The sequence below is a fragment of the Echeneis naucrates genome, chromosome 15 (assembly GCF_900963305.1).
Source record: "Echeneis naucrates chromosome 15, fEcheNa1.1, whole genome shotgun sequence".
NCBI lineage: Eukaryota > Metazoa > Chordata > Actinopteri > Carangiformes > Echeneidae > Echeneis > Echeneis naucrates.
The window spans coordinates 261,521-288,612 of NC_042525.1; the positions used below are offsets into that span (position 1 = coordinate 261,521).

The 27,092-nt window shown below is 48.9% G+C and overlaps 4 protein-coding genes across 4 annotated transcripts; 2 read left to right on the forward strand and 2 right to left on the reverse strand.

The window, feature by feature from the left end:
- Nucleotides 1-1,082: 1,082 nt before the first annotated feature.
- Nucleotides 1,083-4,011, reverse strand: fgf8a (fibroblast growth factor 8a). The gene is made up of 5 exons (XM_029521753.1): nucleotides 3,887-4,011; nucleotides 3,773-3,809; nucleotides 3,227-3,407; nucleotides 2,128-2,234; nucleotides 1,083-1,367 (listed from the first exon to the last, which is right to left on the reverse strand). The coding sequence occupies exons 1-5, from the start codon at nucleotides 3,916-3,918 to the stop codon at nucleotides 1,083-1,085; spliced, it is 642 nt and encodes a 213-aa protein (XP_029377613.1). The 5' UTR covers nucleotides 3,919-4,011.
- Nucleotides 4,012-14,755: 10,744 nt separating this feature from the next.
- On the reverse strand, nucleotides 14,756-19,572 carry slc2a15a (solute carrier family 2 member 15a). The gene is made up of 12 exons (XM_029521494.1): nucleotides 19,528-19,572; nucleotides 18,746-18,844; nucleotides 18,444-18,604; nucleotides 18,190-18,314; nucleotides 17,943-18,088; nucleotides 17,648-17,780; nucleotides 17,211-17,398; nucleotides 16,666-16,776; nucleotides 16,464-16,565; nucleotides 16,179-16,254; nucleotides 15,095-15,222; nucleotides 14,756-15,010 (listed from the first exon to the last, which is right to left on the reverse strand). The coding sequence occupies exons 1-12, from the start codon at nucleotides 19,570-19,572 to the stop codon at nucleotides 14,756-14,758; spliced, it is 1,569 nt and encodes a 522-aa protein (XP_029377354.1).
- A 376-nt stretch (nucleotides 19,573-19,948) lies between these two features.
- Nucleotides 19,949-22,936, forward strand: LOC115055743 (proline-rich extensin-like protein EPR1). Its single transcript, XM_029521754.1, has 8 exons — nucleotides 19,949-20,329; nucleotides 20,389-20,463; nucleotides 20,576-20,779; nucleotides 20,863-21,108; nucleotides 21,168-21,242; nucleotides 21,363-21,527; nucleotides 21,581-21,712; nucleotides 22,835-22,936. The coding sequence occupies exons 1-8, from the start codon at nucleotides 19,949-19,951 to the stop codon at nucleotides 22,934-22,936; spliced, it is 1,380 nt and encodes a 459-aa protein (XP_029377614.1).
- A 1,975-nt stretch (nucleotides 22,937-24,911) lies between these two features.
- Nucleotides 24,912-26,266, forward strand: lbx1a (ladybird homeobox 1a). The gene is made up of 2 exons (XM_029521622.1): nucleotides 24,912-25,203; nucleotides 25,821-26,266. The coding sequence occupies exons 1-2, from the start codon at nucleotides 24,912-24,914 to the stop codon at nucleotides 26,264-26,266; spliced, it is 738 nt and encodes a 245-aa protein (XP_029377482.1).
- Nucleotides 26,267-27,092: the final 826 nt, after the last annotated feature.

The window sequence follows — 27,092 nt, forward strand, 5'->3', positions numbered from 1 at the left end:
GTCTCTCTGTTCCTTTGCTCAGGGACAAATCCCTGTTAATACAACATGGACGGATTTAAACAGATTAATGTCAAGAGTCAGGACATTTTCATTTTGTCCCAAACCTGCGTCCATGGAGACATGGCAGCAGTAGGTCCATCTTCATCTGTCTCTCTGTGCCCCCTCCAACAACTACAACAACAACACAACATGGCAACATTTATACAACAACTCAACATGACACAGCTCAGTTTGTTCTTCTGTTCCACACGTTTGTATGTTTAATGCATGTTAAAGTTTCCAAAGTGACACGAAACAACACATTTGACCTTTAAACTCGTCTTTTCTTCTTCTACTGTTTTAGTCTCAAACTTACTGAGAGGAGACAACATGAGTCCTGTTTTCAGATTGTGTATGTGTAACTGAAACAGTGGAAAGGTTCTTGTCAAAGATGCAAGCTGTGTTAAAATGTGGTCTCCATGTTGCATATCTGTGTTGTCTCTGTGTCGTGTTGTATTAAAGTGTTGTGTGTCACAGATGCTCAAACAGACATTAACCAAACAAGAGTTTAATGTCAGATCTAATGCTCAGTTGTGTTTAAATAAATATCATTTAAAATTATTTTACAATCCTCAAATAAAAATAGATTTATATAAGTATAAAACATCCGGGGGGAGGACACAACACCTGGAGCCCTTACACTTTGATGCATTTGTACACGTCAGGACAGGAGCCTGTGATCAGGTGTAGCTGCTTCAATGTTCATCAGACGCTGCGTTCACTGACTCCAACGCTCTGAGGGACAGTGTGTCTATGAATGCAGCGTTCAGCAGCTCATCAGGTCCCAGCAGGTGAGTCCAGCAACACAAAAACTACACAACCCTCTAAAGCAACTCCCCCGCAAGTCCAGGTACAGGAGTTGGACCTGGAGCCCAGGACTCCAAGACCAGGATCTAATGGATTCTGTGCCTCTAAAAACAAACTCTGTTACTAAAAGTCCCGAGTACAAAAATAGATTGTGATCTTTGGGTGTATGTACAGAAAGTCACACAGCGAAGCTCAGAGAGTGTGTGTCTGTTCAGTGTCCGTGTTTCCCATGATCCTTAGTGTTCTGACGAGTACCGAGTGCGTTTAGTCCTTTGGCTGAAGGGGTAGTGGATGAAGTCGAAGGGCCGGTGGTGGCTCGGATGGGCGGGCTGCTGCCCCCTCGGCAGCCTTTTCATGAAATGGACCTCGCGCTGGTGCTGGCGTGTGCGTGATCCCTTGCGTGGGCGGCCACGGCGGGTGAACGCCATGTACCAGCCCTCATAGCGAGCGTTCCTGAGCGCCGTGTAGTTGTTCTCCAAGACGATCTCGGTGAAGATGCAGTCGCGACCCTGACCATTTCTCTGCAGGAGACATGGAGAAGATATCAGCCCCCCCACATTCACACAGCAGATGCTACAGTCATTATACATCAGAGAGGCCGAGGCCCCCCCCCCTCGGTGGGTTGGAGGGTCAGAACTGGAGGACGGAGCCTGAACCGTCGGCCCTGAGGTCAAACTGTGAAGCTCTGATCATCATACCGCCCCCCAGAACTATGAGACAACGTGTGATCAACAGTCTATTTAAGGTGACAGTACAGTCAGGTCAACTCAACCAGACTGGACCAGGACCTGGACCTGGACCCCTGGTGTTTTCCTACTGTACCCCCCCCCCCCCCCCCCAACCCCCAGATCATAGCATGTGTTATAAAAATAGTCATGGTACACACATACATCCAAAAGACACACTCCCTCTCCCATCAACACACACACACACACACTGGGGCTGTAACTGGGCCGGTAGCTCAGGGCAGATGGTGCACGAGGCGGGGTGCTGGGTGGGTGGAGAGGAGAGGGTGGGGGGTGGGGGGGCCAGCTCTTTTTATTAGCCGTCATAGTGAGAAAGCCCAACACACACACATAATACATACACACATACATAGTCGTCATTTATATAGTCATCACAGACCTGTGATATTTTGTTATTGTCAACACAATGTGTGTGACTGACCCACATCAGGGTCTCTTCTGGGTTTTGTTGTTGGAATCTGGACTTGTGTGTCTGTGTGTGGTGATATTTAGCTGTGTTCAGACTCGTGGTCTCCAGGAGCTGAACCGGACTCACCTTCCCAATCAGCTTCCCCCTCTTGTTCATGCAGATGTAGAATCCAGTCTCAGCACCTCTAATCCGGACTCGACTCCCAAATGTGTCTGTCTCCACAATGAGTTTAGCTGAAACACACAAACAGGAGTTCAGTTAAACGCAGACACGCACACACACACTTACACATACATACATGTGTGCACAAACACACATTCCAACCTCAGGGACTGTTCCTGGAGATTCATGTGAGCTGAAATTCTTTCAAAATGCTAAAACCATGTGTCTCTGATTCTTTGAAAGAGAAAGAGATTCATTCTGGAGTCAGGACTCTGGATTCTGGACTCTGGAGTCAGGTCCATCATGAATTCTTCTTGAGAAGAATCTGCATTTCAGGAAGTTTTGTGCTCACAATAATACAGTTCAGCTTAATTTTTAAGATGATTTTAATAATGTCTGATCTCGGACCACGTTCCAGAACCTGAACCGGGTGCTGTTTAGGACCTCCTAGATACCGATCTACAACTTTAAAGCATCAGATGCAACATAATCCAAATCCACATGGTCTCATAAGACCGGGTCTGAAGCTGCAGAGTCAGACCCCCACAGCGCCAGGACCCCCGTTATCTACACAAACTGTTCAAATGCACAGAGATGGAGGAGCTGCAGCCTGGACCGGCTCCGGTGGGTGGGGTGGGGGCTCTGAGCAGGAAATGTTTGGGGAAGCAGCGCGATGACTCTAATGGATCTTCCAGACCGGCGGGTCTCTGGAGGACCAGCCCCAGCACCGCGCACTCTGCGCCGGACGCCCCCCCCGCCCCGGCCGGTCTCCGGTAAATCCGGACTTTATCCCGGTAGCAGGCTGTCCATGTGCACGTGTTGACTAATAAAAGAAACACCCGTTCTTTATTTCTGCTCATTAATTTAATAATTTAAATGATTTTTCAGCCACGTCGGAAAATATCAGAGAATTATTTTACTTACAAACAGAAATAATTAGTTAAACCATAAAATATTTGATTTGTCTGAAATAAAATTCGAATTGTTTTCTGCAAGTGTTAAACCGACGCTTTAAAAACCTAAAGTGGAGTGGAGACACCTGGTTTCTAAGTGGAGGTCTTACCGTGCGCGTCTCCGTCCTCCGCCATGGCGTTGATCTTCTTGTTGGGCAGGACCTGGACGTGCTTTCCGCTGGTCCGGCTGTAGAGCTGGTAGATCCGGATCAACCTGCGGCTCACGCGGTCCGTCACTTTGCTCTGCTCGCTTACATGCTGCGTGAAATTAGGCGGGGACTGATTGGTTACCTGTCAGAAATTAAATCATCATCATCATCATCGTCGTCGTCGTCAGCGCGTCAACATTGCTCTCTTATTTCTCTAAAGTTCAGCTGAGTCCCGGAGACCTGCAGGACGGAACTAAGACCGGGTCTGACTCCTCATTTCTCCCGCCCCCGGTCCGAGCTCCGTCTGTGCCCGCGCGCCCTGTGCCAGGACCGGGCTGTGGAGCAGCGGGCCGCGCGCCCCCTGCCCGGTGCACCATGGGAGATGTGACGGTGTGAGGATGAGTCCTCACCTGATGTCCGCGCGCCTCCACTGCACATGTTAACAGATTTTATCTCCCAGAATGAAAACAATAATTGTCAGATATTTGTTGTTTAAGTGTGACTCACCTGAGCGTAGAAGAAGAAAGCAAACAAGTGCAGAAACCTGCGAAGAAGAACAAGAAGAAGTTAGTGAGGACGAGGAGAGGAAGGAGGAGAGGACAGAAGGAGGTGAGGACTCACAGGTAGCTGAGTCTGGACCTGATGGGTCGCATGTTGGATGGAGGTGAAACGGTCTCTCAGTAAATTCTTGTCTCTTGTAGAGTCCAGCTGGTCTGGTTTGATGAAATCGGAGCTCGGGTCCACAAATTTCCGATCCGGATCAGAGGTGAGGATTCTTAAGACCAAGGTCCATTACGGCTGAGCCGGTGCTCTGCAGGAAGCTGAACGACCTGGTAATGAAGCTCGTGGACACGGTGCTGGTCCTGCTCCTGGTCCGGGTCCGGGTCCTGGTCCGGGCTGCAGGACCAAGTGCACTTGCAGGATCTTTGCTGCGCCTGAAGTTTTGGAGCAGCGCGCTGCAGGTTTTCCTTCAGAGAGCGGAGCCGGACTGACAGTCCGTCCTGCTCCGGCCTCAGGTGTGCGTCTGTGTGTGTCTGTGTGTGTGTCAGAGTGTGTATTCCCGCTCCGGCTCGGTCCTCGCGGCTGCTGCTCGGCTTGGAGTGGCGGGACTGTGTCTCTCTCACACCCCCGTTAAAATGGCAGCAGCTCTGCGGAGAACAAGCCCCTTTTCCTGCAGAACAAAAGCGGACCCCCCCCCAACCCCGGCCCCGCTCCCCCCCCCCACATTTAAAACATCTCTTTACCTGAGGACCGGAGGGAGGGGGGGGGGGGGGGGGGGGGGGAGGAGCCTGAGCTGCCCTGCGCGCGCTGCTCAGTCAAAAACACCAAGAGAAATGACGCCCTCCCAAAGAGAGGGCATCCTCGGAGTGAAGAGGGTCATGGACCTGACCCCCCCCACATTAATACTTTACAGTGAGGCTGGTTGTGTATTGACTGAGTGAGAGACATTAAAAGGATTACAGGCGATTAGCCCCCCCCCCAGGATGAATGGCCCGCTCACCGTGTGACGTCAGAAATGAACGACCTTCAAACCACGCCCTTTATGACATTCATCATCAATTAGACTTTATTGATTATCGTTAATTAGCAGAGTATCGGCCACGAGGATAGAAAGTCTGAACTAACTAACCCAGACCCAGGACCAGTGCAGGACCAGGACCTGAGCAGGACCAGGGCCAGAACAGGACCAGGACCAGGGCCAAAGCATGACCAGTACCAGGACCAGAACAGAACCAGGACCAGCACAGGAACCAGCACAGGACCAGGTCTGTCTGTGTATATGTGGACTTGGCTCAGGCTCTAACTGCCCCCCCTTAGCCCCAGGAGTCTCTACATCCATCAGCTGCCCTGTGGGGGGGGGCCTTTATGTTCATCCACTGAGGAGGGGGCAGATCATCTTTAATCTACTGAGTTTGTTTTTATGTCCCATCATGAAGGTGAAGCTCCATTTTCCTCCAGAACAGGTAACCCCCAACACACACATGCACACACACACACACACACACACACACACACACACACACAGAGACGCCTCCCATCCTCCAACTTCCCTCTCTCTACTTCACCACCTTGGTTACACCTCTCTCTCTCTCTCTCTCTCTCTCTCTCTCTCTCTCTCCATCGTTCCTGCTCTGCAGCCATCTGCCACCTCCCCTCCTCCCTTCCTCCCCCTTCTCTTCCCTCCCACCTCCATCCTTCCTCCCCCTTCTCTTCCTCCCCTCCTCCTTTCCTCCCCCTTCTCTTCCTACCCCTTCTTATCCTCCCCCTTCTCTTCCTCCCCTCCTCCTTTCCTCCCCCTTCTCTTCCTACCCCTTCTTATCCTCCCCCTTCTCTTCCTCCCACCTCCATCCTTCCTCCCCCTTCTCTTCCTATCACCTCCGTCCTTCCTCCCCCTTCTCTTCCTCCCCTCCTCCTTTCCTCCCCCTTCTCTTCCTCCCACCTCCATCCTTTCCTCCCCCTTCTCTTCCTCCCACCTCCATCCTTCCTCCCCCTTCTCTTCTTCCCACCTCCATCCTTCCTCCCCCTTCTCTTCCTCCTTCTCCTCCTTTCCTCCCCCTTCTCTTCCTCCCCCTTCTCTTCTTCCCCCCTCCTTTTCTCCCCCTTCTCTTCCTCCCACCTCCATCCTTCCTCCCCCTTCTCTTCCTCCCACCTCCATCCTCCCTCCCCCTTCTCTTCCTCCCACCTCTATCCTTCCTCCTCCTTCTCTTCCTACCCCTTCTCTTTCTCCCACCTCCATCCTCCCTCCCCCTTCTCTACCTCCCACCTCCATCCTTCCTCCCTCTGCTCTTCCTCCCCCTCCATCTTTCCTTCCTCTGCTTTTCCTCCCTCTTCTCCTCCCCCCTCCTCTCAGAGCTGGATCACCCGCCTGACTCGGACTCATTCACCTTGTGAAGGTGAAGACATTGTGCTTCATCCTGTGGTTTGTGTTTCGTTGTGTTGTTGTGTTCTCTGGATTGGTGTTTTTCTGGAGCATTTTAATAGCCTTTTAGCCTTTTAGTTAAAGGCTTTTATTTTGACATCCATGTTTCTTCACTTCCTAATGCTGGGTCAAATGAATCCAGGAGGCTCAGACCAGGTCACAAACATTCACACCTGAGCTGATGTTCATTTAATGAATGAGTCGTTAACCACTTTAACCACTCGTTCATTATTCATTCATTTACCTTAAGTCAACACTTCTGTCAGATTCCAGTCACAAAACAATGTCATTAACAGAACTGGCTGTGTTTGTGTTAAAACCCCCTCATTCTGTCTTCCCTTTGTCTTTCTTTTTTTTAAAGTCTAAAACTCTCCTCATCTGAGTCTGTCTGATCAGTTCAGACTCAGAAAACAGGAACTAACTAAAAACACTCTGAATGTTTCCTTCTTCTCCAAAGAAAAGTTCCTGTCATGTGTTTGGGTCGTTTCTATCTTTATCTGATCAGCAGTTCTGCTCACTAATGATGAAAAATCTGCTCCAAATATCTGATTGTCTTTATTCTGTCAACACAATAAACCCACAAACATACAGGACTGACCCAGAGACTCTGATTGGCTGTGACATCACCCACCGGAGCCAATAGGAGCGTCCGATGTAGAGATGTGACTCTAGACGTCACTATCAAAGATGGAGGATGAGAATGGACGGATAAACACACAGAAGGAGTCAGAGAGTCGGACTGATCAGATCTGATCAGTTTAAGGAGGAAAGAGGAAGAACCATCAGGAGGAATCACAGCTGATGGAGGAGGAAACTCTTCCTGTGGGCTGGAGATGGTTAACGAAATTGATTTGAATTGGATTGCTCTTAGTCCTTCCTCTCCATCATTAAGTGTGAGCTCATCTGTTTATTTATCTGGACAGGGCGGGAGAGAGACAGAGACAGACTGAGAGAAAGAGAGAGAGGCTGCCATCTCTGAACTTACAGACATTTCCATTTTAAATCTGAACATCTTTCATTGTCCTTCTAGGTTTGACCAACAGACACATTCACTGATGTTCCATCTGAATCCCACTGAGCCTCCGGTCTGCAGGGCTTAACCAGATCCTGCAGGAGGGTCAATGACCACCAGAGTCTTGAACTTTCTAATTACACACCCAGACCTGCATCAGGCAACAAATGGATGGTGTCCTTTGACACACACACACACACACACACAGTCACCTGAGACCAGGACCTGGTGGTCAAGGGTCAGCTCAGAGTCCTCAGCCCCACATGTTTCATAACTTTAGTCTGACCACAAACAAACCAAGCCGGACAAACATGTACGGGGCAGGAGAAGGGACAAAATGAAGACCACTGAGAAGTTAGCAGAGGGCAGTTATACATTAGCATCCCTGAGCTAACTCATGGAAAGGTGAGCTGGTTCAGTCCAGAACCACCTTTGACCCAATCAGTAGTTGTCCTGTCTGTCACAGGGGTGGAGCTGGCATGTCATGGCTTTTTATGTTAACTAATTAATAAAACGCCCTTCAAATGCTGCTGCAACACGAAAACATGCCGTGAAACCAAAACACCTTGTTTTCTATCATCGACTGACAAAATCATCCCTGAAGATGAAGCCAGGTTAAGACTCAGCCCCTGAACCGGTGTGTCACTGACTCTCCTCTCCTCTCATTGGTCATATTGGGGAAGGGAGGATGTGACCTCAGACAACCTCAGTCAAAGGATGGCGCTTTACTTGGATCCTCCTGTGGCACTTCCTGTTTCTGTTTGTCCTTCAAGGCCACCGTAGACTCTCTGCCTTCACTTCAGTCAGCTGGACGCTGCTGGTTTTCACATCTATGCTCTGCTAACACCACCCAACACACACACACACACACACACACACACACACACAGGTCAGGCAGTAAAAATACCTGGCAACCTGCCGCTGCTGAGAATTAGCTGAATGTCTGAGAGCAGACACACACACACAAATATGATTAAATGAACACTTTGTCACATCATCAAATACAAACACAAATTGAAATTAAATGAGACATCTGACTTCAACCAGAACACACAAAAGTGCTAACCCTAACCCTAACCCTAATCACACACACACACACACAAGCTGGTGTGTGTGAGGCAGCGTGGGAAACTGGAGCTGTGTGGGTTTACGGCGGAAGCTGCTGAGTTCCCACTGATGGACTCATGGTGTGTGTGCGTGTGTGTGGGGGGGTCTATGCAATTGATTTAAATCGCAACTGGTCATGAATTTGCCCTCGCTGCGTCTGTGTGTGGAGTGTGTCACTCAGTTCTCTGTGTGACATGTGAGGCCATGTTGTGTTTACAGACCAATCAGAGTCCACTTTAGAGTCATGTGATCTGACTGGATGCTGACTGGAGTTGTTTGCTGGTTGGTTTTTAACAGTGAACTTCACTTTCTGAAGGATTTCATAAACATGAAATAAATAATAATAAAGATCTGAAGCTGGTACAGAAAAATAATGATCAAGTCATATTTCATGTCATTGAGATGAAACAGAGGTCAAAGGTCATATTTGTGTATTTGGAAGCTAAAACAATGAAAAATTCTGTTTTTATGATGATAAGCTGATGATGTCAGTGTTGTGGGAGGAGTCTGGGATGGTCATGTTACATTAGAGAGAAGCTTTCCTGAGAGGACGAACATCAAATGGACCCCCCCCGCCCCCACACACACACACTTGTGGGAATTGAACATTGTGATTGAAGGACAGAGATGTTTTTGTCTTCACTTCCTGTTGTTGAGGTAGGTTAGCATTAAATGGAACCGGGAGTGTAAATTTAATGAGCAGAGAGTAATTTTGGGTCTTGTAGGACTTTTTCAAAAGGGAAAGAAAGAAGTGGCTGCTGGAAACACGTCATGTTCAGAGTTTCTGCCCCCCCCCCCTTCAAAGGCTGACTGATGACTTTAACAGATGCTGTTCTGGGGTGGCTGGACCACAAGGGAGGGGCGCCAATACCAGGACTGGGATCGGGACCAACAGGCAGGCCCAGCATAGCATCCAGGTCAACCTGCAGACACAGCAGGAGACCAGGACCCAGACCAGGACCCAGACCAGCTCTGAGAATAGGACTCAGATTCCAACTCAGACTGAGTTCATCTGGAGACCTTGAGAGGGAAACACTTCGATACTCAGACAGGAAGTGAACGATTGACAGGTTTAGGGTTCGACCAGTCAGAGGAATCTTTCGTCAGCATCCAGACTCTGAGCAGGAAACGTCAGGCTGGAGGAGGGTCCGGGTTTAGGATACGCCACAGGTGGTGGGTCCCATTGTCTTGAATGACGTGATAGAGACAAATGATTGGCTGAGGTTACCCTGTTAGGCTGTAATTGGGTAAAAATTGGTGTAGCTGATACAGAGCAGGTCAAGATCATTAAATACAAAATGGGGAGTTTGAACTTTGTTTCTCTGAGATTGTGTTCCAGACCAGACTTCCTGTTTGGCTGTTTGAATTCAGAGGAGGATCAGGAAGTTGAAGGCGTCTTCTTCTACTCCACGTGGACTAAAAGTTCACGATATTGATGATGATCCTAGACCTTTGATCCCTTTATGGTGGAAGTTGAGGGATAATGTTTATCATCCAACCCCCCATCTCATGGTCTCTCTTAAGTATTGATGCTCTCTGGGTTTGGGGGGACGGCAGGGGGTGCTGTCAATCAGAGACATTATCTCTGCTCCTCCTCTGTTGGCGGCCCCCCAGGTGGTGACAGAGGAGACCGCCCATTTTCAGATAGTGCTTGGTTTCACTTTATTCTATGCTAACATTAGCAATGTTAAAAACCAGGACACAATCATTCATTATCAATGATGATGGCGGGATACTCACCAGGCAAGCGTCAGCTCAGAGAAAACCACAGAAGAAGAAGTTGCAGGTTGCAGCTTCACATATTTATATGTTTTTAACACGACTTCAATGACCAGACATCTGTATGTTCAGTGCTAACTTCCTGTTTTGTGTGCTGGTGATGATGGTCTTCATGATGTCAGAGTGGGCGGGGCCAATCTGGACATTGAATCTGAGCTTCTCTCCCAGTTCATCAGTGAAATAGTTCCAGTTTAACGAGGAGCTCAGCCGTCACTTCCTGTTTCTGAGGTCACCACTTCCTCTAAAATGACCTGGGAAATGTTTATTAATTGATTATTATATATTATTAATTATTAATGAGTTGAACCTGTTAGTTATTTCATCACATTTTATAGTTGAATCAGTTTGTGAGCTGTTTAATTTTAACACTTTGACAGTTAAAGTCTTTCATTGAATACATTTCTGAGACATGGTGAAGAAAGTTGATCACACTGTGTGTGTGTTGGGGGTGTACCAGTTGATAGATCTGATGTGGACTCTGACTCTCTGACAGCAGCTGTCACTGGAATAGCAGGGGGGTCCTTATCAATCAAGCCCCCCCACCAGCTGCCAATCAAATACCTTCACCATGGAAACCAGGGCCTTGTTATCTACACTGTCAAATTCCCACACTTCACATATCGAGATCAGAGACCAGAGACCAGGTCCTGAGCTCAGAGTCTGGAACGGATGCTCTACAGACTCAGCAGTTTATCTTCATCATTTTCTGTAAAAGTGTTTAAAATTAACTAAAACGATTTTCGATTCACATGAAGATTCACCTTCACCAACATCCAGTCTCCGAATGATTCAGCAGAAGACGGACAGACAGGACTTCATCACAGAGATGGTCTGCTGTGTCCCAGGACCTCTTTTATTATTCTTTTCTGTCAGCACACACACAGTAGTACAGTCACTGTGCCTTTTGTTTAACAGCAGCAGAATGAATATGTAAAGAAAAGCTCATAAATAGAGAACTGAAAACCCCCAACTGAGGCTGCTGTGGGCCGGCCTCCACACACACACACACACACACACACACACACTGTTCCTTTCAGGCAAAGACAAGCAGCACTCAATCAAAGGTCTGTAAGGGAAATAGTTGTTAACAGATCAATCACCTGTAGGATGAACAGAGGAGCAATCCATCTGTGGGTGAAGCTGCATGTTAATGACTCACACACACACACACACACACACACACACACACACACACACGCACACATTTATCTATAATATTGTTTCAAACACTTCATTTCTTCTCCTTGATCCTGTTTTCAAGTTATCACAATGACGATGTTATGATGACTGAATCAACTCCAGATTTTCTTTTGGCGATGGTGTTGACCTTCAGGATCCAACACAGAACCTCCTGAGACCCAGGTCCAGTGATACCTGTGGGCTCATGATAATCCGTCAGCTGTGATGACACGAGTGATGCCAGTTTGTTTTAAACACAGACAGACACCCACAACGTCAGTTATCATTCACAGAGGAAGAGGAGGAACGGGAATGACGATCTGGAAGAACTGGACTTCCTGATCAGACTGAGGGAGGAGACACAACTACAGCTGATGTCCACAAGTTTGTGCAGATTTTTTTGTGATTGTGTTGAGTTACAGAGACTCTGCTGTTTTTTCCTGCATGAGGAGCTGACCAACATCTCCTCTTCCTCCTCTCCCCCCCGTCAGCTCCCAGCAGTTATTGTGTGCTGCTCACCGCTGCTGATGCTGTAATCATCATAGCTGTGGCGTCCCGCTCATTACACCCGGCCTGCGCTGTGATTTGGACAAATTGTGATGAGATGTCTTCGCTCCTTCACGGCTGGAAAACACTGGTTGAGACATGGAGAGCTGGATCAGGACGAAAGAACGTGGACGAGAGTGAGACGTCTGAGAGTCAGTGGAACTCCTTCCTGTTTCAGGTTCAATCTGCTGCATTAGCCTCTTTCTGGGTATTTCTCAGCATGCAGGAGTAACTTGGAGCTGACCACAGCGGATTCTCAACCAGGATCTTCCACAGTTTGTAAAGAGACACTTCCATCCTGTCTCCTGGACGTCTGACATTTTCACAGGCTGCATATTTGGATGGAGCCTTGTCGGCTCTGAACACAGGGTTCAGGTCTGACCCAGGTCAACCTCACTGACCAGAGTCCTGTCCTCCGAGTCCGGCTCCAGAGTGTGACCGCGGCTAAAATCACAGGTTACAGGCGGTCAGTTTTTTTGGAGCTCCACGTGGCTGAGCTCCACCCAGAAAGGCTGCACGCAACTCCGACCCTGAACGACCACAGACCACTGGCTGGGTGCCATCAGGCCAAGGCGGGAACAGGCCGAGCTGGAGGTCCAGTGACGGTGTCACCCACTTCCTGTTTACATGACTGAACGGCATCAATGTGACATGCAGCTGGTTTGATTTTGTCACGCTGTTTTCTGTGACCTTTAACCATCAGATGCATTTAGAAAATGGGTTCTTAACACAAATTTACAAGCAAGGTCCAGGACATGATCTATGGAGGTCTGGAACCAAAAAGAGACCCTCTGCTTCATGAAGGATTTGAAGTTTTGGTTCCCTTTAGGGCCAGTTGAACCTTTCAATCTGATGTTGGACCCTGAGTGATCCACCTGTTGGACAGAGGACACCTGAGCCTGACTGGGACCTAAGCCTTGAACTGGACTGAAGATCACATGATCTGCTGTTCAGGCATCCCTACGACACAACATTTACTGATGTAACCATGGCAACTGGGACAACCAACGAAAACTCGCCACTTCACCTCATGTGTATTGTGTTACTGTGAAGACAAAGTTCACCAGAGGAACACACAGAGCCCGACCTCAGAGATCTGTATCTGACCGACCTAGATTCTGTTAACACCACGCGTTTCACACCCTGGCTCAAGTCACGGCAGGACCAATCACAGTGCAGACTGATGAGCTGCCATTGTTGTCTCTCATGTATTAGTGACTGTAAAGAGCCTTCATAGGGCCAATAGAACCTTGTGGGGGCGACACACGAGGGCCACAACCGGGAAACTGTTGTATTGTTATTCATAGAGGCAGACACTCAGGCGGGGGCGGGTTGGGGGGGTCCAGCGTTACAGGTAGTTGTGAAGTGTCTGAACTGTGGAGATGAGAGTCCAGGACACAAAGAAGCTCTGCAGCACAAAGACTTCAAATAGGTCTGAAGGTGAAGGCCCCCAGCACATGGAGGGCCGGTCCACAGACGGGGGGGGCGTGTGTATTCAGTGTGTATTGGTGATTTGTTGTTTTCAGGGTTGTAAATGAGCAGAGTAATGACGTGTCTGTGTCACCTTCTCCTGGGAACAGAGGGAGGGGGGGGGGTGTCTCGGTACGGTCTGAAGGTCTGAACAGATTCAGGATGTGAGTCAACCAAATGATTCCACCTGCCGATTCTCTCCGGACCTGAATCCTGAGGCAGGAACTTCTGACGCATCGGCAGCATCCTCTGGTGGCAGGAAAACAAACGACAGCCAAACATCAGGACAGTAACACAGAAGTTTATCATCATCATCTTCATCTTCCTTTATCTGTCCGTGTTGTCTCATTTTTTCTGTTTGGTTTCTGGTTAAAATGATAATTTATAAAGTCACTTTTCAATCCCAGGAAACCATGTTGTGTTTTGACGTTGTGTTATTTAAGTTTGTGTGACTGAAATAAACCAGGCTGCAGCAAACCACCATGCAAACAAACGTGTCTCTGCATGAATGAATGGAGTTAAGAAACTATTAAATGGTTAATTGATGACCTTTCACCCAGATAATGATCTCACATTTCCACTTCCTGTTGCAGCATTTACACACCTACGGTCCTCACACCCAGACCTGGTCCAGGTACAGATCCAGATCCAGATTCAGGATCAGCACCTATCTGTCCATTCTGATATAGTAACACACACACACAGAGTTAATTATTTTATTTGTGTGCTTTGTTTTTATTGGTAGAAGGTGAAACAACATATTTCACTGCTCATTGTATCATGTATAAAATAAAGCCTATCTTATCTTATACAGGTATTTATGACTCATAATAAACAGAATGAATGAAAACACTGTCCTGAATTACAATGCTGAGAGTGTGTGTGTTAGAGTAATAACTGGTGTGTTTGGGTTCTGGTGTTGCTCAGACTTTCCACACTTATGGGGACCTGAGGTGCCAGGCCTGGGGAGGGGGGTGTGATGTCCTCATGAGGACATCTAACATTGAGGTCTGACTGTTTGTCTGTGACCTTTGACCCCAGCATTTTCAGCATTAACTTAAGTCAACTGTTAATTCATTGTTAAAACTCAGTGAATGAAAGAAAAAAGTCTTTCAGCTGTTTTCGTGGTTCAGTTAATATAACAAAACTTTCTGATAGTTTTTAATTCTGTACGTAGATTTCATTTCATTTTAGAGAAAAAATATAACTCGTTTAATTTAGTGAAAATATGTTAATAAAAAGATGCTACCAGTTCGGATCTAAACCTCCAGCATGAATTTATACATGACCCCCCCAGGACCAGGACCAGGAATATATCTGCAGCAGGCTTGTGTGTTTCCTGAGACATCAAGTGAAAAATACAGCTCCACCAATCAGATCCACTGAGTCCATGTGAGGTGGTATTTGGTGACGGCGTACGTCACAGTAAAGGAAGTGAGGCGTGGCTTCAGTCCTGGTGAGACCACAAGTATCCATTTTAAGGCACAGAAGAAGAGCTGTCAAACTCCAGCGATGCATGATTGAGTCCGCCGTAACCACTGATCTTCTTCAGCTTCAGTTGGTCCACATGGATCAGGCCCTGGGTCTCCAGGACCGCCTCCTTCTTAGAGAACATCCGGCTGATCTCCATGAAGGTCTTGTTTTTGGTCTCTGGGATCACGATGTAGACGTAGACCGCCACAGACAGACATATGACAGCAAACACCATGTAGCAGAACGACCCCGCTGACATCTGAGGGACACAGAGGAGAGCTCAGTGGGATGTCACTGGGCGGGGCCGAACAGGGGCGGGGAGGGGCAAGCAGGTAGTTCTCACCTGTAAGAAGGGGAAGACAAAGCCCACAGTGAAGTTGGAGATCCAGTTGAGGGATCCTCCAACAATGTAGGCCGCTGGGCGATGGGACTGTTTGAAGAGCTCAGCTGTGATCAGGAAGGGGACCCCCGCTGGACCACACCCGGGACCAGGACCAGAACCAAACATAGAAAAACACAACCATCTATGAGTCTGACAGGATACCTTCTGCTCATCATCTCACCACTCAGGTGAGCGTTATGTTAAACACATATTTATTTATTTAGTGATGTATTTTATTGTGGTCAAAGCTGGTTTTTATCATTGCAGAATGCTCTCAAAGGTTAAACTGTTCATATCTGTTTTCATTACTACACGCCTTGATTACTGTAACGGACTTCATCTGTCAGTCGATCCTCACTCTGGAACTTCAGCCCCAGGCTAGCTGTTTTAAAACACGTCTTAAAACACACTTCTGTTTTTGGCCTTAACACAATTTGAGACCTTCAATTTACACCCTTCTTGTTTTTTACTCTTTCAATTGCTTTTATTTGGCAAGTTTTTATATTTTCCTTGATCTTTATTTCATTTACTTTTATATTTGTGTAAAGCACCTCAATAAACCAGGTTGTTTTTTTAAACATGCTCTGTAAATAAAATTGATTAGATTTGATTATTTTTCTAGTCTACCATTAAAACCAAATTATTTGTCCTTTTCAGGATGAGAATCAGCTGCATAATAAAGAAAATAAAGCACTGCTACAATTTTCGCTGACTAGAGAATACTGCACCGCCAATATGAAATAACTGGATATTCACATTTGTAAAATTGATTCATTCATTAGAAATGAACCGATTTGACTGAGTGAACATTAAAGCAGGAGCTTGTGTTGTGTTGTGTCCTCCAGGGGGCAACAACATACAACACCTGAGCAGGAAGAAGAGCTTTGATGACGTTACAGCCGTTTCTCTGTCAGCCTCCTCTGGAGACATCATGAAATAATAGAAGATGGAATAAGCATAATAAGAGTTCCAGCTTCAGACATGAAAGACAGAAGAACCATCAGAGCTCTGACGGAGTGGAGGGACTCCAGGAAGTCCTGCTCACCTGGACCGATGCAGAATCCGGCAATGATGCCGACAACGCAGCAAACACTGATGTAACGCATGAACGACAAGTGAGCCTGCAGGATGAGAGAGAGGTGAAGCTCCGCTCTGCAGCATCACAAAACAACATCTGTACAACATCTGGCATGACCTCACTTCCTCTCACTGCGGCTCTCTTGCTCTTCCTACCAGGAAATGAGGACTCAATGTGTCTACCTGGTCTGTTATGACTGCCTAAATCATTACTGTCAAGTTCAACACAGGTCTGAAAAACACACACACACACCTGTAAAATGAGAGCGAGTGTGATTCCAGCGCTGCAGATTCCCATCATGGTGAATCCTCCAATCATCAGAGGCCGCCGGCCCAGTTTTTCTATCGTGAAACACTGAAGGAAAAACAACAACAGTGACTGATCTGATCAAATCATCATTGTTCACTTTTCATTTGGAGCCAGTCTAGTCCAGCATCTGTTTCTGCCCCTTTACCCCTACGAGTCCAGCAAAGATCTCAATGATCCCGGTCCCGGCTGTGGTGTACTGGATCTCTGGACCGGGGATCCCAGCGTTCTCAAATATGTTGTTGGTGTAGAACCAGATCTGTGGAGGAAAACGCACAAAGACAGACGAGGTGAGTCCACCGTAAGAGGTTCTCACTGGTTCAGTTCTACACAAGGACTGACTAAAAGGACACTCAGCACCTGAAGGCAGAACAGATGTTTGTGATCCTGATCCAGGATCAGTTCTGGACCATAAAGACCATCTTCTGGCCTCAGGCAAGACCTTTAGACCAGTAGAACATTTTGGTTTGGGGTTTCACAATGGACTGTACCATTATTCAAGGGGGCAGGGTCAGACTTTAACACTATTTAGGGGGTGGGGTCAGACTAAGATTATTAAGGGAGGCGGGGTCAGACTGTAACATTAAAGAGGTGGTGTCAGACTAACATTATTAAAGGTGTTAGAGTGATACAGTGCTGAAAGGGGACAGGGGGCAGGGGACCTGATCCCAGAAAAACCCAACAGGTTCTTACAGCATCAATGCCCGACAGCTGCATCCCCACGTTAATGACCATCACGCTCAGGACCTGCCAACGCACGGAGTCGTCCAGCAGCAGCTTCCACACCGACAGTGTCTCCACTGACGACAGCGAGCGCTGCTCCTCCTGCATCTCCTCGATCTCCACCTGGATGTTACACCTGGTCCGGTACCACTTCAGAGCTGAGGGAAAGGATTGGGAGCAGGATCAGGGGTCGGATCAGGGGCAGGATAAGGGGCAGGATCAGGGCGGAGTGGGGCAGCATCTCGTCATATACAGTCTGAATAAGCCTGTATTACTTTGCTGACGAATCTGTGAAGTTATTGCAACATCAACAAAAGAATTGTTTATAAATGTATTAAAAATAAACGGATCCGGACTTTTATTTCTTCTTTATTGGACTCTGCCTTGGTGACGTCTGACGGACCGACCTGTGATGGTAGCGTGCACGTTGTGTTTCTCTATCAGCAGGTATCTGGGGCTCTCTGGGAACCATGGCAACAGCATCAGCTGGATGAAGGTGGGTACCACCACCACAGACAGGAAGACGGGCCAATGCTCCTCCTGGAACAGACCACATCTGATTACAGGTCTGATGACGGAGCAGCTCGTTTCATCCATCAACCCATTTTACTTTGATGCTCATTCTGATTTGTGGACAAGAGGAACCGAGACGATGTAACCACATGGTCACATGACTGGCTGTTGTCAGAAAGAAGCATTTACTTTTCCCAGAAGCTCATGAAGGCCGAGGACTTGGGCGATAAAGACTCCGGTGCCGATGAAGATGCTGGGGACGAGGCCGAGGAAGCCCCGCAGGTTCTTAGGAGCGATCTCCCCCAGATACATCGGGACGGCGCTCAGAGAGATGCCTTCAGGGACACAGCCGCACATTCAGCAGGCACAAAAGACAAAAACCAAGAGTTTAGATCAAAACAACTACACTACAGTGTTTGCATGTCCGTGTGTGTACCTGAGTGGATCCCTGTGATGAAGCGGCCTATTATGACCATCTCAGGTGAACCACAGATCCGACTGAAGCCCATCAGGGAGCCAGCAATGAAAACCAGCACCGTTGTGTTCACCACTGTTCCTTTCCTGAACACACACACACACACACACACACAAAAGCATACAAGTCAGATCTTTCTAAAAACAAACAGACAAAATTGGACAACTGTTCAGAAGCTGATTAAACAGGAAATGACGTCAGTGGGGGGGTGTTACCTGCCAAAGCGAGTGACCAACATGCCGACGATCAGGGAGCCCACCAAACCTCCGATGGCGAACACCGACACAGTGAGAGAGTACATGATCGTCAAGGTCTCTCCACTGAGTCCGGTTCCATTACGACTCAGGACCGTCCGGTTATAGAAGTCCTTTATGTACTGAAGGTCAGAGGTCAAGAGTCAAGGGTCAGACGAGAAGAAACGAGAGAGTCCTCAAATACAATTTCACTGTGACTGGATTAACCAATCAGAGGACAGAACAGGGAAACATGATCAATAATCACTTAATGCGTGTGTTACCACAGCAGGGGAGTTCACCACAGCCAGATTGTAGCCATAAAGCATGGAGCTCCCAAAGGAAGAGAGGAACGCCACCGCCAACAGAGAGCCGGTCAGGTGCTGGGGGGTACAGAGACATCAGATGCTGCTTCACATGATTCCTGCTGAGGAGGCGGAGTCAGGACGGAGGTGGGGGGGTTTACTTCCTGTCAGGTTCAGTAGCTTTGATTTTCTGATCTAAGAAATGTTTTGCTTCCTGTTTTACTGTCTGGTTCAGTTCAGTCACCTCCCTCCTGCGCCCCCCCCCCCTTTCATTTGTCTGGGAGAAGGTCCAGGCCTGATGACATCATAACCCGGTCCCTTCCTTCATTTGCATCGTCCCCTGCACCTCCACTAACAGCCCACAGGATTCCTCTCTGGTGAAAATAAACTGGTCGTTCTCTTCCTTTAGAGTTTACAGATAATCATCAAAGTCAGAACCAGGACCAGACAGAGTGAGGACACATTTCAGCCAATAGGAGCCCAGACCTGGTCCGTCTGGTTGGTAACACAAAAACACAATAAATCTGTTCATTTACTTTGCCCCCCCCCACTAACCTCCCCGACCCTCCCTGACCCCCCACAGAGAAACAAACTCAGTTCATTGGAATCCAACAGTTCTTTCGCCAATTTTAAAATGTTGACCTACTTTAAAGTGAATCAAAATCTCTCACTGATCCACTTTGTCTGAACGCTCTGAGCTGGACTTTGAAACACTCAGTCAGCTGACCGAGATCTGGACCTGGTCTGGTCCGTCCACTCACCGAAGTAAGTCTTCCTGACGACGGAAGTAAAACCTCCTCAGCCATTGGAGAACCTGTGAGTCCCAGAAGTCTCAGTCCACTGAAGACCAGACACCAGATCAGCGGCAGCTTGTCAGGTCACAACACACACACACACACACACACACACACACACACACACACTGCCATCACATGATGGAGAGCAGCGTGACGGAGTGAGAGAAAAGTCTGCTGCAAGTTATTAGTTTAAGTGAATTTACAAAGAGGAGGAGGAGACTATGAGAGGGGAGGAGGGGAGGAGGGGAGGAGCCTGAGAGGAGAGGAGGGGAGGAGAGAGGAGACGACGAGAGGAGACGTCTCCTCAGGTGTCTCCCCCTCAGGTGTCACCCCCTCAGGTGTCTCCCCCTCAGGTGTGTCCCCTCCTCCTCAGATGTCCCCTCCGATGTCCCCTCCTCAGGGGTCTCCTCCTCAGGTGTCTTCTCAGGTGTCTCCTCCTCAGGTGTCCCCTCCGGTGTCCCCTCCGGTGTCCCCTCCTCGGGTGTCCCCTCTGGTGTCCCCTCCTCAGGTGTCTCCTTCTCAAGTGTCTCCTCCTCAGGTGTCCCCTCCTCAGGTGTCTCCTCCGGTGTCCCCTCCTCAGGTGTCCCCTCAGGTGTCTCCTCCTCAGGTGTCTCTCCCTCAGGTGTCTCCCCCTCAGGTGTCCCCTCCTCAGGTGTCCCCTCCTCAGGTGTCTCTCCCTCAGGTGTCGCCCCCTCAGGTGTCCCCTCCTCGGGTGTCCCCTCCGGTGTCCCCTCCTCAGGTGTCCCCTCTGGTGTCCCCTCCTCAGGTGTGTCCCCTCCTCCTAAGGTGTCCCCTCCGGTGTCCCCTCTGGTGTCCCCTCCTCAGGTGTCTCCTTCTCAGGTGTCTCCTCCTCAGGTGTCCCCTCTTCAGGTGTCCCCTCCTCAGGTGTCTCCTCCTCAGGTGTGTCCCCTCCTCCTCAGGTGTCCCCTCCTCAGGTGTCTCCTCCTCAGGTGTCTCCTCAGGTGTCCCCTCCTCTGGTGTCCCCTCCTCAGGTGTGTCCCCTCCTCCTCAGGTGTCCCCTCCGGTGTCCCCTCCGGTGTCCCCTCCGGTGTCCCCTCTGGTGTCCCCTCCTCAGGTGTCTCCTTCTCAGGTGTCGCCCCCTCAGGTGTCCCTTCCTCAGGTGTCTCCTCCTCAGGTGTCCCCTCCGGTGTCCCCTCCTCGGGTGTCCCCTCCGGTGTCCCCTCCTCGGGTGTCCCCTCCGGTGTCCCCTCCTCAGGTGTGTCCCCTCCGGTGTCCCCTCCGGTGTCCCCTCTGGTGTCCCCTCCTCAGGTGTCTCCTTCTCAGGTGTCTCCTCCTCAGGTGTCTCCTCCTCAGGTGTCCCTCCCTCAGGTGTCTCTCCCTCAGGTGTCCCCTCCTCAGGTGTCCCCTCAGGTGTCTCCTCCTCAGGTGTCTCTCCCTCAGGTGTCTCCCCCTCAGGTGTCCCCTCCTCAGGTGTCCCCTCCTCAGGTGTCTCTCCCTCAGGTGTCGCCCCCTCAGGTGTCCCCTCCTCGGGTGTCCCCTCCGGTGTCCCCTCCTCAGGTGTCCCCTCTGGTGTCCCCTCCTCAGGTGTGTCCCCTCCTCCTAAGGTGTCCCCTCCGGTGTCCCCTCTGGTGTCCCCTCCTCAGGTGTCTCCTTCTCAGGTGTCTCCTCCTCAGGTGTCCCCTCTTCAGGTGTCCCCTCCTCAGGTGTCTCCTCCTCAGGTGTGTCCCCTCCTCCTCAGGTGTCCCCTCCTCAGGTGTCTCCTCCTCAGGTGTGTCCCCTCCTCCTCAGGTGTCCCCTCCTCTGGTGTCCCCTCCTCAGGTGTGTCCCCTCCTCCTCAGGTGTCCCCTCCGGTGTCCCCTCCGGTGTCCCCTCTGGTGTCCCCTCCTCAGGTGTCTCCTTCTCAGGTGTCGCCCCCTCAGGTGTCCCTTCCTCAGGTGTCTCCTCCTCAGGTGTCCCCTCCGGTGTCCCCTCCGGTGTCCCCTCCTCAGGTGTCCCCTCCTCAGGTGTGTCCCCTCCGGTGTCCCCTCCGGTGTCCCCTCTGGTGTCCCCTCCTCAGGTGTCTCCTTCTCAGGTGTCTCCTCCTCAGGTGTCTCCTCCTCAGGTGTCCCTCCCTCAGGTGTCTCTCCCTCAGGTGTCTCCCCCTCAGGTGTCTCCCCCTCAGGTGTCCCCTCCTCAGGTGTCTTCTCAGGTGTCCGTTGTCGTGGTTTTAGTCACAGACATCAGACTCTCTCCCTCTTTCGACCCCCCCCCCGGTCCTTTGATGCTCCTGGCGGTCATTTGTTATTGTCTTCAAAGAGACGGCAGTTTGAAGACACAGCTGTCCCCAGCTGGATGAGACCTGGACCCAGCAAAACAGACATGATTTCATGATTTGGACACTGAAGATTCAGTCACAGTGAATCAGCAGCAGGCTGAGCTGTCGTTTGATTGACTGACATCCAGCCTGCGGCTCACTGGGGGGGGGGGGGGGGGGGGGCATTAGGACCAATCCCGGCAGTTCCAGCCAGGATGGTTTTCTTCTTCTGCAACAAGAGGAACTACAGCTGAGTGTGTGTGTCGGGCTGAAGTGGAGTCAGCTTTAGAGATACACATCTATGTGAACACTGAGGGACAACATTGTCCTCACATCAGATCAGAGACAAACAGCCTTATTTAACCCAGAGACAATTAACATCACAATGACGGATGGAGCCTCTGTGTGTGTGTGGCTCAGCTGGTGTTGGGGGCGGGGCCATCTGCTGGGTCGTCCCACCAAAAATAATAAAGTCACATTGATGCTGTCAGACTGAGATCAGTAAAAGCTGCTGGAGAAGTTCTGGATCATAAACTGAGTGAAGAGGAGACATCCATTAAAACACTGACTCCTCCCCCAGAACACACACACACCTGAAGCTCTGTCGAGGGATTCAGCCAAAGGTCATGTGACAGAACTTTGGACAAGTTTGGTGAAGTTTGGTGGAGGTTGTTAATGTTTGGCGGTGCAGTGCTGGCGTGCGGTGATTATGGTCGAGGTCGTAGCAAATCACAGCAGCAGCAGGAGGCTGATGGACTCTGTTCTCATCTCTTTCCATTTCTCAGCAGCATTGACACACCTCGGCACACAGCCACACAGGCGGGAAATTAAGAGTCAGGGGACGCTGATGGTCGCAGTGATGTCACCGGCCGAGGGGCCACCCAACAAAACGCAACACAAGACAGCACAACATAATTTCATCCCAACAGCACACAGACAAACACGGCGTGCAGGCAGAGGCGTCTTCATCAGTGTAATGGTCACTCGTGTGTCTGGCCCATTGGCTTCTCTGGTCAGATTCAATTTCAGCCATATGATGGCGGCCGCGGCACCGTCAATATCATCACCCTCAGCTACATGTTGACTTCGGGGGTCCGGCCAAATTTTAAGGCCAATTGACTTTTAATATGATTCACGCTGGGAAGCCAAGGACTCATCCCATCGCTGGAAATTAACACCCTGGAGCACACACACTCACAAAGGGCACATGTCTCACACACACAGAAACAGTTATTAATGGCTTGACTGAATACTGTGATTGTTTTCCCTCCAACTAGACAAGCTTCATGTGGCGACTCTCTCTCCCTCCTGTTCTTTAGTTTTAATGGTGTCTGCAAATTCACTCTCATCACATATTAATCCATCTTGGTTCTTGCTCTCTTCTTTGTCCTGCTTCATTTCGCAGGATAGACCCCCCCACACACTCTCTTTGTGTTTGTCATTTTAAAAAAGCTCTCCTCCTATTCAGACTCATCTTATTCTGTCTGATCAGTTCAGACTCTGAATGTCTCCTTCTTCTCCAAAGAAAAATTCCTGTCATGTGTTTGGGTCATTTCTGTTTTTATCTGATCAGGAGTTCTGCTCAGTAATGATGAAAAACCAGCTCCACATATCTCACACCAACTTCTCCTGAGGTTAGAAACATACAGGACACAGAAATAACCACGTACAGACGCAGCGTGTCCACCACGCCATGATGTCATCACGTCATGTGGTTTGAACTATTTCTGGACCAACCAGAGTGGAGAGTCTTTTAGTCCAGACTGGTTAATTTGGCCTCAGAGGGGAGACAGACCAAAGTCCACCATGATGTAACAGACGTGCTCACCTGGCAGGTAGAACCTCTCAGTGAAAACAGAGAAAACAGTCTACACACACCTGGAGCTCTTACTGTAAATTCATGCTGTCATCGACGTCAGTTAGGTTACAGACACACACAGAGTAATGTGTAACCCATTTCCCATGAGTCCACAGGTGATGGATGCAGCTGATCAGGTGACCGGTCCATCACCGACTGAAGCTGCTTCACTTTAATGAAAATTGATTTTCCTGCAGATTCCTAAAGATCATCTCCTGAATGACGGCAGTCTCCCCCCAGCAGTCCATTACTGCACAACACACAACCGCATAACCACACAAACTGTGACCTGGATGTTGGACATCTTCAAATGGAGGCGCCAACATCTGACTCACAATCAACAATCAGCAGGAAGTTAGGCACAAAACACACAACTGTTGTCATAATAATAATAATAATATAATGTTGAGCTGAGTGGCTTGGGGGGGGGGGGGTCCTCAAAGATTCAGGACCAGGCGAGTAATCAAATGTCACAGCATGACAACACAGCAGCAGATTACAAAATAAAACCATCCAGGACTTTGTCAAAGCTCCAGAAGGCTGACTGCCCCCCCCCCCCCCCCCCCACACTCATCCATCTTCTTTATGGCTGCAAATAAACACAGCTGTAGGCAAAGAGACGAACATATCCATCTATATTTCTACACATACATCATCATCATCATCATTATTACTGACACTTCTGTTGTTTTGTTATTGGAAGTACCGGCAGTCCCCCCCCCCCCCACAGTCCACTGACAAAACTCATAGAAACAGAAAAAATACCTCAGATTTTCTTTGTTATGGTCCCTGCTTAAAAAATAATTCCTTCTCAATATAAAAAAATCTCAATCCAGAAATATTCAAATCTTCAAGTTTAATTATTTCGCTCAAAAAGTTTTATTTATCTCTGAAACACACACACACAGACACACACAGACACACACTCTCCGGTGTTGTCATGCTGGTCTGTCGGACAGAGAGGGAGACATGGACAATAATTGCCCCCTCCCTCAGCCCTAACTCGTCCCCTCCCTCTCTCTCACCGTCAGTTCGCTCCTGGTCGTGTGTCAGTCTGGACCTGAGTCCGGGAGCCGGGGGGGTCTAAGTGGACTCGGACGAAGTGGACCTGTGGACCTCACCTGTGATCCGGCGGGTTCTTCTTCTGGTCTCTCCTGACTGTGCGGCCCCAGCAGCTCAGTCTTGGTCCTGGTGTAAACCTTCAGGACCCCCCCGGTCCCCCGCCCCCCCCCCCCCATGACCACCAAGGAAGCCTCTCCGGCGGACCGGGGGCTCAGCCGGCTGGACCAGCTGCCCCCCCCGGCCAACTCCAACAAGCCGCTGACGCCGTTCAGCATCGAGGACATTCTGAGCAAAGCTCCGATCCGGAGAGGGGGGGGGCTGAGCGGGGCGGCCCGGCCCCTCTCCCCCAGGGACAGGCTGCCCTCGGCCGGTTACAGCCTGTCTGCGTCCCCGCTCTGCGCGCTGGAAGAGCTGGCCAGCAAAACCTTCAGGGGCCTGGAGGTCAGCGTGCTGCAGGCGGCCGAAGGTAAGAGCCCCCAACATCTCATTAAAATGAAACCTTCATTTTAATTTATCCATTTTATTAACATTTTATTTTATTGCCATGTTTTGTTAATTCCAGAAAAATGCGTAATTTGTGTAAATAAAGAAGATCTGATAATATTTTGAATGTATTATTATTATTCAGTCAGAGATTCACGGGTCTGTCATCAAATACTAAAATATGTAAAATAAATAAATAACCCTAACCAAACGGTGTTTTTAAACCAATAAATAGTTTTGTGATCGAATATTTTGTGGTGGATTTGTTTGGACCTGCAGTGAATGAACTTTTTCATGATGTGGTCCAATATAAATAAAATTCAACTGATGGAATTTCATATTTCAGCATTAATCTACTATAAATGAATTGGATGTAATTTTCACTCGGATTTTATTCAACAGGCCACAAAGAGAAAATATATTTAAATTGTGTTTGTGTCGACACAACATCCAGTTTGGTGCGGCAGGAAAAAAGCTAATTTCATTAAAAACGAATCATATTTTTTTACACGGAAAAAGATTTCAATTTGATGTTTCAGAATATTCTGCTTACATTAAATCCATGTCTTGAGGCTGACCCGGCTGGTCTCCGTCTTTCAGGCCGGGATGGTCTCTCGCTCTTCGGACACAGAAACGTTCCGAAGAAGCGCCGGAAGTCCCGGACGGCGTTCACCAACCACCAGATCTACGAGCTGGAGAAGCGGTTTCTGTACCAGAAGTACCTGAGTCCGGCGGACCGGGACCAGGTGTCCCAGCAGCTGGGCCTGACCAACGCGCAGGTCATCACCTGGTTCCAGAACCGGCGGGCCAAGTTCAAGCGGGACTTGGAGGAGATGAAGGCGGACGTGGAGTCCGCCAAGGCCGCGGGGGCCGTGGACCTCGGGACGGTAAAGTCCAAACTTCCGGGTTCCACCGAGCCGGACCACACTCCCGGAACCGGAGGCCTGGACTCCAGCAGGCCGCACGTGTCGCCGTTTTCCCGGGAGCCGGACCGGCCGAGCAGCCGGTTCTGCTCGGAGGACGAGGAGATCGACGTGGATGATTGAACTGTGACGTCAACACCAGACTCACCTGAACGTCACCTGCTGCACACCACCGGATTATCGTGTGATGATGATGAAGGTGAAGAAAGAAATCCACATTTCATGCATTTATATTTCACCAGTTAAAGTGCCTTTAACACAACAGTGTCAAAAAACTACTGTCACCGGTCTGTGAACACATCACGGGCCGTTTAAAGGCACTCCTGACAGCTGACTCTCCTGTGTGTGTGTGTGTGTGTGTGTGTGTGTGTGTGTGTGTGGGATGACGTACATGCTACACTAACGGAGCTCAGTGAAAAATGACGTCACCTGATTTTCATCATCACGTTTGTGCAGTGAGTGAATTTATTCACATTTAATTCATATTATTTACAGGACACACAGACACACACAGGAGAATTAACTGGGAGCTGACACTAAAAACATAACTATAACGACATCCTGAATGATTTGTTATTAATGTAACATAAATGGTTAAACTTGGTTAAACTTGTAAAACTTATTATGTAATGTTGTTATATGTTGTTGATTTATTTATAATAAAATAACTATAATTTCTGCCATTTTATTTATTTCATTTTGTATACATTTAAATTATGAAAAAAGGAAAATTATCTTATATGACAACAGATAATATTGTCTGTATATAATAACAATTATGCTATTTAAACTGTTTCTTCTTTAGAATTTGTTGTATTAATGTATTCATGTCACACAGTGATCATTATTATTACAGTAATAATAACATGGACAAGGCCATTCTGGACTGGACTGGACTGGACTGGACTGGACTGTTCTGGACTCTACTGGACTGGACTGTTCTTGACTG

Bases quoted from the DNA above. Each gene is read 5' to 3' on its own strand.
- fgf8a (XM_029521753.1), bottom strand. From the start codon at position 3,918: ATGCGACCCATCAGGTCCAGACTCAGCTACCT. The intron at 3,408-3,772 runs GTGAGTCACACT...AATTTCTGACAG, and splicing joins CTTTCTTCTTCTACGCTCAG to GTAACCAATCAGTCCCCGCC. The intron at 2,235-3,226 runs GTAAGACCTCCA...TGTGTGTTTCAG, and splicing joins GGAGGACGGAGACGCGCACG to CTAAACTCATTGTGGAGACA.
- slc2a15a (XM_029521494.1), bottom strand. From the start codon at position 19,572: ATGGCTGAGGAGGTTTTACTTCCGTCGTCAGGAAGACTTACTTCG. The intron at 18,605-18,745 runs GTAACACACGCA...TCTGACCTTCAG, and splicing joins TGGTGAACTCCCCTGCTGTG to TACATAAAGGACTTCTATAA. The intron at 17,399-17,647 runs GTCGGTCCGTCA...CCTTTCCCTCAG, and splicing joins CGTGCACGCTACCATCACAG to CTCTGAAGTGGTACCGGACC.
- LOC115055743 (XM_029521754.1), top strand. From the start codon at position 19,949: ATGTCCCCTCCTCAGGGGTCTCCTCCTCAGGTGTCTTCTCAGGTGTCT. The intron at 20,464-20,575 runs GTGTGTCCCCTC...CCTCCTCCTCAG, and splicing joins CTCAGGTGTCTCCTCCTCAG to GTGTCCCCTCCGGTGTCCCC. The intron at 21,243-21,362 runs GTGTGTCCCCTC...CCTCCTCCTCAG, and splicing joins CTCAGGTGTCTCCTCCTCAG to GTGTCCCCTCCGGTGTCCCC.
- lbx1a (XM_029521622.1), top strand. From the start codon at position 24,912: ATGACCACCAAGGAAGCCTCTCCGGCGGACCGGGGGCTCAGCCGGCTG. The intron at 25,204-25,820 runs GTAAGAGCCCCC...TCCGTCTTTCAG, and splicing joins CGTGCTGCAGGCGGCCGAAG to GCCGGGATGGTCTCTCGCTC.